This window comes from Pollachius pollachius, assembly GCF_949987615.1.
Source record: "Pollachius pollachius genome assembly, chromosome: 4".
NCBI lineage: Eukaryota > Metazoa > Chordata > Actinopteri > Gadiformes > Gadidae > Pollachius > Pollachius pollachius.
In genome coordinates this window covers 13,609,926-13,621,994 of record NC_136937.1, presented here as the reverse complement: position 1 = coordinate 13,621,994, position 12,069 = coordinate 13,609,926, and the positions used below count along the sequence as shown (strand labels likewise).

At 41.2% G+C, this 12,069-nt stretch overlaps 1 protein-coding gene across 1 annotated transcript; it reads right to left on the bottom strand.

Annotated features, from left to right (window-relative positions):
* Window positions 1-522: 522 nt before the first annotated feature.
* On the bottom strand, window positions 523-11,438 carry LOC307075190 (myosin heavy chain, fast skeletal muscle-like; the record flags this gene model as incomplete). Its single annotated transcript, XM_079735696.1, has 39 exons — window positions 523-543; window positions 644-775; window positions 857-952; window positions 1,050-1,154; window positions 1,239-1,409; window positions 1,488-1,613; window positions 1,715-1,918; window positions 2,010-2,318; window positions 2,412-2,536; window positions 3,509-3,674; window positions 3,774-3,957; window positions 4,039-4,235; window positions 4,327-4,445; window positions 4,617-4,743; window positions 4,845-5,234; window positions 5,322-5,412; window positions 5,503-5,648; window positions 5,734-5,910; window positions 6,005-6,247; window positions 6,343-6,598; window positions 6,681-6,817; window positions 6,896-7,019; window positions 7,137-7,254; window positions 7,359-7,446; window positions 7,537-7,610; window positions 7,971-8,274; window positions 8,367-8,537; window positions 8,634-8,783; window positions 8,870-8,988; window positions 9,138-9,276; window positions 9,586-9,689; window positions 9,865-9,963; window positions 10,046-10,109; window positions 10,193-10,285; window positions 10,408-10,519; window positions 10,640-10,667; window positions 10,760-10,916; window positions 11,007-11,150; window positions 11,232-11,438. The coding sequence occupies 39 exons, from the start codon at window positions 11,436-11,438 to the stop codon at window positions 523-525; spliced, it is 5,817 nt and encodes a 1,938-aa protein (XP_079591822.1).
* Between the last annotated feature and the right edge of the window lie 631 nt (window positions 11,439-12,069).

Here is a 12,069-nt window from a genome sequence, read left to right as displayed (position 1 = left end):
CGCACTGCCCTAGGATCACCAAGCCATTTAACATACTTCCCATTAGATTGAACATAAGTGCATTTGTTTGGGCCAGTGTGATTACAGAAGACAAGGGTATCAATATTTAGTTTAAGAAATTGTTTTTTGGTTCATGGTTTCCCTGTATGAATTGTTATCTCATCTTATCTCTAAAATATACAGTAAACCTTCTCCATGGCACACCTTTTGAATCATGTATACATGATTCAAAATACACAACTAAGGAATCTACATATAATATTTAAGTGAACATTTATTTCATAGCACCCTTTTCAGAGTCATGCTTATCTGTACAGTTCTTTTTTCGTGTCATTGATCTCAACTGAGTTGTTGAAATGTTAATGAATGGTCCATTGTTATTCAATATAATCAATTAATCATTGAATCTACCAACAAAAAAAGAGGCTTTGGAATAATATTTATTTCCATTTACAATTCACAATAAACATGAAGTCATATTTTATGACATGTCTTACTAAATGTACAATGATTCAAAACAACTTATTCAGCTGCCTCCTTACCCTGGGGAAAACAAAAGTAAATGAATCATTAAACCAACCGTATATATTTTTTGCATTTCATTTCATTCTAAGTGAACGGGCTTATACAGTGATGAACTCACCTTGCCGCCATCACGGCTCTTGGACCTCAGCTTGTTGACCTGAGTCTCAGCGATGTCAGCACGTTCCTCAGCCTCCTCCAGCTCATGTTGAACCTTCCTGCACTTGGACAGGTAAGAGTTGGCCTGCTCCTCCTGTAGGAACATTACGATTTTGTTTAAATAAGTACAAAATTTATGCAATAACTTTATTTTTATTGTGTCATTTCTACTTACCGCTTCCTCAGCCTGCCTCTTGTAAGCCTTCACCTTCAGCTGCAGCTTATCAACTAGATCCTGGAGTCTAGCACCATTCTTCTTATCCTCCTCAGTCTAAAGTGATGTAAATGTTTATGCCCCAGATTCTTAACTGTAATCTTTTCTGATATTCATTGATTTTAATATTATTTTCAATATAAGCATGGCATACCTGGTAGGTAAGTTCCTTCACCCTCCTCTCATATTTGCGGACACCTTTTACAGCATCTACTCCACGTCTCTGTTCACCCTCAACCTCTGTTTCCAGCTCACGCACCTTTGGTAATCAAATATATTAAATTAATATAATTTAATTATGCATCTTTTACTGTATATACATCCATAAGGGACATTATCTTACCCTGGACTCCAATTTCTGAAGCTGCTTCTTGCCACCCTTCATGGCCAGGTTCTCAGCCTCATCCAGGCGGTGCTGCAGGTCTTTCACTGTGACCTCCAGGTTTTTCTTCATCCTCTCCAGGTGGGAGCTAGTATCCTGCTCTTTCTTCAGCTCCTCAGCCATCATGGCAGCCTAATAAAAAATATAACGTATTTACGAGGGTAACATGAATGTCCAATTCAACAAATTAACAAATAATAGCAAACCTACATCAGTGATGGCCTTCTTGGCCTTCTCTTCAGCATTCCTGGCTTCCTGGACAGTGTCGTCCACCTCACCCTGGACTTGCACTAGGTCAGTCTCCAGCTTCTTCTTTGTGTTCAGAAGACTTGTATTCTAAAATGAAGATCAATGTTTGCAAGCGGTTATGACCTGCAATAATCTTGCTAAATATTTTGGGAAACTTTTCTTGGAAGAATAGAGTGTTCTTGTTTTACCTGAGAGTGCAGAAGTCCAACGCGCTCGCTTGCATCAATCAGCTCTTGCTCAGCTACTTTGCGGCCTCTCTCTGTCTGCTCCAGAGCTGCTCTCAGCTCCTCAATTTCAGCCATCATGAGACCGTTCCTACGGTCCACCATGGCAGCCTGCTCCTTCAGGTCTTCACCTCCTCTGATAGCATCATCAAGATGCAGTTGGGCATCCTAAAATGAACATAAAAACCCAACAGAAAAGGTCACAACATGATTTGAAAGCAACTATATTTTATATTTGCTGATTACTTTTTTATTTTACCTTAAGCTGTCCCTGAACATTCCTCAGCTGCTTCTGAGCCTCAGCAGCCTGGCGGTTGGCATGACTTAGCTGGATCTCCATCTCATTCAAGTCTCCTTCCATCTTCTTCTTGATTCTCAGAGCATCATTCCTGCTCCTGACCTCAGAGTCAAGCGTGCTCTGCATGGAGTCAGTGATCCTCAGGCTGTTCCTCTTGATCTGCTCCATCTCCTCATCCTTCTCAGCCAGCTTCCTGTCAACCTCACCCTTAATCTGGTTGAGCTCCAGCTGGACACGCAGAATCTTGGATTCCTCATGCTCCAGAGTACCCTAAATTATAAAACAATGTTAGAATATTTAATTGAAAGGACACATTCTACTTCTCAATCAAAAATTATAGCTGTATTATTAAATGATCATCACCTCAGCTTCCTCAAGAGCTGTCTGGATCTCACACTTCTCAGTCTCCATCTGCTTCTTGGACTTCTCCAGCTCATGGATGCTCTTTCCAGTCTCACCAATTTGTTCAGTCAGGTCAGAAATCTCCTCTGTGGAGAGGGTTAAATATACATATTGTTATCATTCCTTTCAATCTTTATGTGTAGTAATCTTAGGGTGTATTCAGAACTACCTTGTTTGGTTCGAACCAAACCAAAAAAATCACTGGTGCAGACCTTTTGGGCTGGTGTGAATACAAAGCATCGAACTCTGGTGCGGACCAAACAGCCGGTCCGAGACTCAGCCGGAGAGGTGGTCTCGGTTCGCTTCCAAACGAACCCTGGTGTAGTTCACTTGAGTTGTGAAAGCGATCGCGCTCGGTCCGACCCAGTTCTAAAAATAATTTGCCTTTTTGGACGCAACAGGCTCCCATTGCTGCTTGTTTATTGATATTGTTTGATTAGCGCGGTAAATTCAAAGAATAACGTCACGTTATCAAACCGGCATCACGTTATCAGACCCGTTAAAAATGAGTCGTGGCTCAAAATGGAGCAAAGAGGAGACGAAATGTCTTTTGGATATTTGGGCAGACGCCAACATAAATAGTATGTTGGAGAATAGTTTTTAAAATTCCGATGCATTTAATACATTCAGTACAAGGATGGGGGAGAAGGCGTTTGAGCGGTCCGCTGAAAGCATAACATCATAAAATCGACGTTGTGCCAAACGCCTCTGATGCACCAAAAGTACTGCAAATGTTTGTAACTGTATGAAACCAATCAGTATAAGCACAACGAGGGCAGCACGCTGAATCTCCCTAATCTTCAGTTTGTTTACTTTTTTAAAATTATTTACTTTTTTTTTATGCGTTAACTCGCCCCCCGACCGTCTTGTCCAATGATTGAACGATGTATGCACACAGACAAAAAATTTGAGATAAAATGCAATGTGAAAAGGAACCGCACCAAACCATAAAATAAACATTGCGGTTTGGTCGGGACCAAAGAGATCGAACTAAGGACTTTCCTGGTGTGAATATGCCCTTAGAAAACGTTGATGCCAATTTGAACAGTTTAACTCACGTTGGAGGTTCTTGTTTTCACGCTTCAGGGTCTCCAGCTGATCCAGAGCTTCTTCATAGGAGTTCTTCATCTTGAAAAGCTCAGTGCTAAGAGAACGAGCCTCTTTCTGAGTTCCTTCAAGCTCTGCCTGGCCCTCCTCATATTTCTGCTTCCAGTCAGCCAAAACCTGCACAATATTGTTAATAAAGTGGTACATGTTAATCACTTGAAGAATAATCAAAGGATAATACAATTTAAACGGCCATCTCAATGAATGACAACACACCTTGTCAAAGTTCCTCTGCTTCTTGTCTAGGTTGGCTGCCAGTCCGTTGGCCCTCTCAACATCAACCATGAGGTCCTCCACCTCACCCTGGAGTCTCTGTTTGGTCTTCTCCAGAGAGGCACACTTTGAGTTCACAGCCTCAATCTGTTCCTCAGCCTCCTGAAGGCGCTGGGCAAGCTTTTTCCTGTTAACGTGTCACATGGTTTAATTTGTGGACATTCATCAAATTGTTTATTCTAGCTAAGGTATTAAGTATTTGACTCACTTGGACTCCTCAAGCTCCTCTGTGCGCTGGATAGCATCAGTTTCATACTTGCTCCTCCACTGAGCCACCTCACCGTTGGCCTTGGACATTCCACGCTGCAGCTCAGCCTTGGCCTCCTGCTCTTCCTCAAACTGCTCCCTCAGAAGGTCACAGTCATGGCGGGCTGATTGCACACCATGTGCAAGAGCATTCTTGGCCTGCAAAAGGTAATTGACTCATTTAAATAAAAAATAGAACCTGCATGACATAATGGATCCAGGGAATTAAACAATTTGAATGATGTCATACCTTGACTTCCTCCTCATTTTGCCTCTTCAGCTCCTCAATCTGCTGAGTAAATGCCTGCTTGCCTCTGGTGAGCTGGGATACAAGACCCTCTTTCTCCTCAAGCTGACGACCAAACTCACCTAGGAGACGAAATAAATTGTTATCTATGAAATATAGCAATACCACATTATTCCATATATATGAATAAGGTTAGCCTGCATTTGCTTGAGATTAGTGTTGAAGTTATATTGGGTGATGGTTAGGGTTATTCAAATATGCAGCATTATTTTTAGTTAATTGTGAATTCTAACCATTCTCTGTCAAAAGCCTTGCTCTCTGAGCACTGATGTCATTTATCTGGCGACTGTTCTCATCACTCTTGGCCTTGATTTCACTCAGCTGGTCCTCCAAGGTACGGCACATCTTCTCCAGATTTCCCTGGTGATACAACGTTTTAGTTTTTGGCACTAGTGGTTGCTTATACGAATTATACTGTATTAATTATAACTATTTCATTTTTTATTTGAAAAATATTTCACCTTGGCCTTAGCAACTGCTTCCATGTTGCTGGAGAGGTCGTCAATCTCCATCTTGTACTCGCTCTTCTCCTTCTCAAGCTTCTGCTTGACACGCTGGAGGTTGTCAATCTGCTCTCCCAGCTCTGCTACACTGTCAGCCTGCTTCTTACGCAGAGCAGCAGCAGTGGCTTCATGCTGCAGGGTGGACTCCTCAAGGTCCCGACGCAGCTTCTGGAACTCAGCCTCACGCTTCTTGTTCATCTCAATCTGAGCAGCAGTGGCTCCACCAGCCTCCTCAAGCCTCTCACTGATCTCTTCAAGTTCCCTGGAGAGATCAGCTCTCTGCTTCTCAACCTTGGCACGAGCAGCACGCTCAGCCTCAATCTCTTCCTCCAGCTCTTCAATACGTGCCTAATATGTAAGGAATACATCAAATTTTGTACAAATGTAATATTATTTAAGGGACATTGATGTGGGATTGTCATATAAATTGCTTACTTGCAGCTCCTTGATTTTCTTCTGAAGCTGAGCACCTAGGGACTGCTCATCCTCAATCTTGCTTAGAAGCTGACTGGTCTCAAAGTCTTTTCTGATGAGGGAACAACACAACACAACTTAATGATATAATCCTTGTATGGATGTTTCTAATAAGAAGCAGGATTTTGTTTAATCACATTACTTTTTGAGTTTCTCATCAGACTGCTGTTTGTCGTTCTCAAGATCCATTATGGATTCCTGAGCCAATTTCAGGTCACCCTCAAGCTTACGCTTGGCGCGCTCAAGGTCCATACGGAGCTTTTTCTCTTGCTCCAGAGAACCTTCAAGCTGCAATTAAAGAACATATGTAATTACACTGCATTTCAGAATTTTTTATATGTTTTTTCTAATGTCATATAAAATGTAACCTCACATCATCCACTTGCTGTTCAAGCTTGGTCTTAGCCTTGGTTAGAGAGTTGACTTTGTCTTCCTCTGCCTGTAGGTCATCAAGAGTCTGCTGATGTGCCTCTTGGAGGGCTTTCTTTTCCTTTGACAGCTTAGCAACACTCTCGTCTTGAGAGGCCATCTCCTCAGTCAGGTTCTTCACCTAAAGAAAACAAAATAACATATTACACTTTCTAATTTGTAATGTGGTAGCTTCTGTGTATAATTTTGTTCACGTGCTGACAATCTTGACAAACCTTGTTCTCAGTGGCATGCTTCTCCTTCTCCACTTTGGCCAAGGTGAGTTCTAGGTCATCAATGTCCTTTTTGAGCTCAGAGCACTCATCCTCCAGTTTTCTCTTCTTAGCAGTCAGCTCAGCATTCATTTCCTCCTCATCCTCCAGTCTCTCAGTTGTCTCCTTGAGTCTGGCCTCCAGCTGGATCTTACTCTTGATGAGTCCCTCACACCTCTCTTCCGCATCATTCAGATTATCCCCTTCCTGTTTACAATGTGTCGTCATATCAGTCATATCACATGCCATATCACATGTATCTCAATTTGTGTACTTCTTGACGCAAACAATTGTTTACTTACAGAGGCCACTTGCAGAGAAAGATCATTTTTCTCCTGAAGGAGGGAAACCATCTTCTCCTCAAGTTCCTTCTTCTTTGCCAGGGCAGTAGCCAGGTCTGTTTTCATCTTGTCATAGTTCTCCTTCATCTGAGAAAGCTCCTTCTCAGTTTCAGCAGTCTTCAGAAGAGGCTTTATCTTGTAGTAAACCTTCATCCATGGCCAGTGTTTGACATTCATGAATGAGCGGATGTTGTACTGAATAGTGTAAACAGCTTCCCTGTGGCAAAAAATGCAGTACATTTAATACACAATTATTGAATTTACTAAATAGGCATATCTTCTTATGAATCTAAACATACCTTGTCTCAAGCATCTTCACATACTCCTTCCTCATGAGGAAACCACGACAGAGAGCCTGGATCATTCCGACCAAAGACGCCAGCTTCTCATCTCGCAACTCCTCAAGAGTACCCAGAAGACCAGCTTTGAAGAACACCTTAAGGTAAGAAAAACATAGAGTCAGATTGTAACTTCCAATCATGTATAAACATACTTTTGACAACATTAAACATACCTTGGTGTGTCCAAATTTGTACTCGTCGTGAGGCACATCAATGGACCCAAGCAGTTTCTCAGAAGCCTTCTTGTTGTCAATGAACTGCCCCTCAGGAATGACACTGGCATTCAGTACTTTGTATCTGTAGGAGTGCAATGTGAAGTGTTTAAAATAAAAGTTAATGTACAAAAGTTATATATATCCGAGGTCATCATTTTAAAATTGTGACAGTATAATTGTGCAGTCAATGAGGTCAAACCTCTGCTTGAAGTCAGCATAGAGGATTCTGCTGGGGAAGCCCTTCCTGCAGATTCTGATGCCCTCCAGTACACCGTTGCACCTTAGCTGGTGGATAACCAGGAAGTTCTCCATCATTCCTGTGAAATGTTATAGATTTCCTAGCATTTAAAATGACATTAATTTTTCTATATTCTACTACAACGCCAACCTGTAATGTAGAAAGTATTTAAAAAGGTATTACCTGGAACTTTTGACTCATTGGGAATGAGACAACGCACAAAGTGAGGATGGGTGCTCCTCAAATTCGTCATCAGCTTGCCCAAATTTTCCTGTTCAAGTGAGATAAATATATTTAAATTGAAAGCGAATACAAATACATTTATTTCACTTATGAACTTCAGTTTCCTCTGAATGCTTACCCTGAACTGTGAAGACACAGTCTGCATGGAACCACCCTTCTTTTTGCCACCTTTTTTGGCACCACCGCCAGCCTCTAAAATATCACGTGAACATGAAATGAGAGTTACAATTCCATAGAAACATTGAAATATGCAAAGTCTCGTTACTTAAAGGGGACATATTATACCACCAGGTGTGAGTGTGATTAGCCATACTAGCCGTTTCAAAAATCTGCCCCATATGACATCACTAGTGGGTGTGTCCACCTAGATCTTTGCTGGACAGATCAGTCTACCAGCCTACCCAGTGGACTTAAGTAAATGTTGCTCATCTATCCAGCACAGATCTAGGTGGACACGCCCACTAGTGATGTCATACGGGGCAGATTTTCGAAACGGCTTGTAAGGCTTATCACATAATATGTCCCCTTTAAGACCTGTAAAAGATAATTTACCTTCAGCAGAAACAGCTGGATACAGAACAGGAAGCAGTTTGTTTGAGGACTTCTGGTACAACTGAATGACAGAATCGTTCAGGGGATCCTTGTTCTTGTCCAGCCAGCCTGCGACGCTGTAGCCAACGGTACCAGCATAATGCACCATGGCGAAGTCAGCGTCAGCCTTGCCCTTCCCTGGCTTTGGCTTCTCAAATGCTTTGTTTTTGCCAAGATGCTGTTCATACAGCTTGTTCTTGAAAGAAGTGTCTGAGGCTTTGGGGAACATGCACTCCTCTTCAAGGATGGAGAAGATGCCCATTGGCTATTTCGAAAGAAATATTAGGAAACATTATGATAAGATAGTTTTGAATCATACAGAGAAAAGTGATTTTTTGTTTTACATGTCATGTTTACCTTCTCAATAAGCTCAATGCAGGCAGCCAAGTCCATGCCGAAGTCAATGAACTCCCAGATGATACCCTCCTTCTTGTACTCCTCTTGCTCCAGGACGAACATGTGGTGGTTGAAGAACTGTTGCAGTTTCTCATTGGTGAAGTTGATGCACAGCTGCTCCATACTGTTGTACTGATGGAGAACATTAGTTTAGCAAATGTTCATCCACTGAGACACTGCTTTGCCTTTAAGTCAGCAAAACTATTATTGTAAGAAATGCAATCTTACATCAAAGATCTCAAAACCAGCAATATCCAGCACACCGATGTAGGATGATCTTGGCTGTTTGGTGTCCAGCATTTGGTTGATACGGATGACCATCCACAAAAACATCCTCTCATAGATAGACTTGCCCAGGGCACTCACTGAGTTATACACCTAGAGCAGGGTGGAAGATTAGATATACATACAAATGACTACTATTGGATTCACTTCTTGATATTTATTCCATGGTATTATCATACCTGAGGTACTGTCTGTCCCTTAGTGACAAACTCGTTTCCGACCTTCACTCTGGGGTAGCACAAACCCTTGAGCATGTCAGCAGAGTTGAGACCAAGCAGGTAGGAGATTTTGTCAGCCTCTAAATTGTTTATATGAAAGGAATATGATTACAATTTTGAAGGAATTTTGGAACTTCTACACATTTTTACATTTTGTAAATACAACTATATACAGCAAACATAGACTTTGAAAATGTCTGTTGGTTGGTTCAATACATTTTCAACTCACCCTCATTGCCATCAGGCTCAGCCTGCTCCTCACGCTGCTTCTGCTTGAACTTCATGTTACCGTGGTGAAGCACAGCACCAGTAAACTTGTAGATGGCCATCTTCTCCTCAGTAGTGAAACCCAAAATATCAATAGCAGCCTGTAGGAAAACAAAGTATATCATTAAACAATAATTTCAAAGATGTTGATACAAATGACAGACCCCCCCCCCCCATACCTCGGTTAAAAACATGCGAAGCATAATGGAATCTGACTGCTGCTGTACACAGACAGAGCATAGTGCACTGAGCTCGGCCTGCAGCGTTCTGAGTAGAGACAGCAGGCTGTAACACTGACTTTAAGCCCTCCTAGTTTTCTGATCAGCCATAAGTCCCAAGGCATTATTTCGTCCAAGTCAGTCCCTGCCTGTTAAAAAGGCTACCTAAGGCAGTTGTAAACACTGACTCACATCAGTAGCATCCAGCTCCTCTTTGTCATCAATGCTGGCCACAGTGATCTGACCCTGACTGCACATGGGGAAGTCGTAGGGGTTGGTGGTGATGAGGGTCATTTCTGGAGAAAGAAATTGAAAAAAATATGGATATTTTAAAGATTTGTACTTGAAACAAACATTACAACCTTTAATTAAATTGAGTACTTCAAATACAGATTTAAATAATTTAAAGGGAACCCTTTACAACAATACATCTAGAAATTACTTTTATTTCTCTCTGCTACACCATCTTACCAACGATCTCAGGTTTGTGGTTGGTCATCATCTGATAGAAGATGTGGTAGCCTCTCTCGGCGGGAAGCTGGAATGTCACTCGGGACTTCTCCAGCAGGTCTATATGGCCCATTCATGAATCAAAACCTATTCCACCAATAATGACAGTGTATTCATTGGTGTTTGGGTACTAGATACTTACAAGTCTCAATGTCAGCGCTGGACAATTTACCAGTTGCACCGAAATGGATTCTGATGAATTTACCCTGTTTAGATAAGTCTTATATCAGTTTTTGTCAAAGATCAAGTATATAATTGAGGTTGTTTGTGTTATTAAGTTTGTACTTACGAAACGGGATGAGTTGTCATTTCTCACAGTTTTGGCATTGCCGTAGGCCTCAAGCAGGGGATTGGCTGCAATAATCTGGTCCTCCAGTGACCCCTATAATGCAAGTTCCAGTATTCCTCCTCAGTTCTCAGGGTATCCCAAACACTATTGTGTGTCGTGTGTCTTTTATGATTCTATTTTTGGAATATAGTGTGCTGATTATTTTTTAAACTTACCTGAATTTTTCCAGCGCCTTGGTCCTTCTTCTTGTCACTACTCACTGAGATGGTAGCAAAGTACTGAATGACACGCTTGGTGTTCACAGTCTTTCCAGCACCGGATTCTCCACTGGGTATGAAAAGAAGGTAATTAACAATTTCAGATTCTTTGTGAGATATTTGTGTGATACGATTTTTATTTCTGATGTTAAATAATTTAACTGAACATCAAGAACGGATATAAACTTACGTGATCAAGACCGACTGATTCTGTCTATCTGCAAAATAAATGAATGAAAGGATCACATTTATTCAAACAATTCAACCCAAAATTATTTAATTTACGTCTACATCATTTGCCTATGCATACCAGTAAGCATGTTCTGGATGGCATTGTCAGAGACAGAGAAGATGTGGGGTGGAGCCTCCATACGCTTCTTGCCTCTGTAGGCATTGACAACCTCCTGATCGTACACTGGGAGCCACTTGTAGGGGTTTACAGTGGCGCAGAAGAGCCCAGAGTAGGTCTGAAGGAAATCATCCAGAGATGATCATTAATATGATTTGTGATATTGTTAAGTAATATTTACATTTATTTTATATGGGGAAAATCTTACGTAGATCATCCATGCTGCATAACGCTCTTTGAGGTTATACAACACAGAGGCTTCATTGAGATGGGTCATCATGGCCATGTCCTCAATTTTGTCATACTTGGGAGGGTTCATGGGTGTAACGTCATTCTCCTTGACTGTTCTCTCCTAAAACAGGCAAACAATAAAATGGTGAACTTTGAAACATGTGTCAAACGGTTTTCTACATGGCAAATGAACTGTGCCTACCTCCTCTGTCTCCAACAGTTTAACAGTGACTTTGCCACCCTCCTTCTTAATGATGGTACACTTCATGTACAGCTCCTTGGCATCAGCCACATATGCAGCACTCTTGGCATCAAATGGCTTACTCTGGGACTCAAGCCTCTCCTTTTCTGGCTTACGGAGGTAAATCGCAGCCTTGCCGTAATAGGCCATCTCTGCGTCCGTACTCATGGTGGCAGCTTACTGTTAGACAAAGACAGACAATGTTTTATAAAATGCTTTATAATATGAAAACATGCTATTGTTGCATTATTCTCATAGAGATTGATATGGCAGATATAATGTAACTCTTACCTTGTTCTTCTTCCAATGAGAAGTCTTCAAGTTCAGTCCTGAAATTGAAAGACATGATGTTTGTTTAACCAATTCTATTGTTGCACTTACTTCAATACAAATTGACGTGACACAGGAATGTTGTACAGATTTTGACAAGTATTTGATTGTACTTGCAGATTTCATAGTCACGCTTGCTGACATGCATGTGTCATCCAACTTAATGTTTTTGCTGAAAGAATCTCTAAGCTATAAACAATATCAAATGAGATTCAACTATGCAGCAAATATTTGAACAAGTTACACCACTCTGCATTACCCTCTAGCCTTAAGTGCTTCAACAACAGTGTTAATTCCTTGTGAAATGTCAAAACACGCTAAAAGACATTGTATGCATACAGCTACACGGCAATGATTACACGGATAAATAACTTATTTGAACACTGCAATAACATGATGACAAAAAGTTGTACCACTTTTATTATTAAGAACAGTGATTACGTTGTAACTTCAGGTTCACAGTACTAAA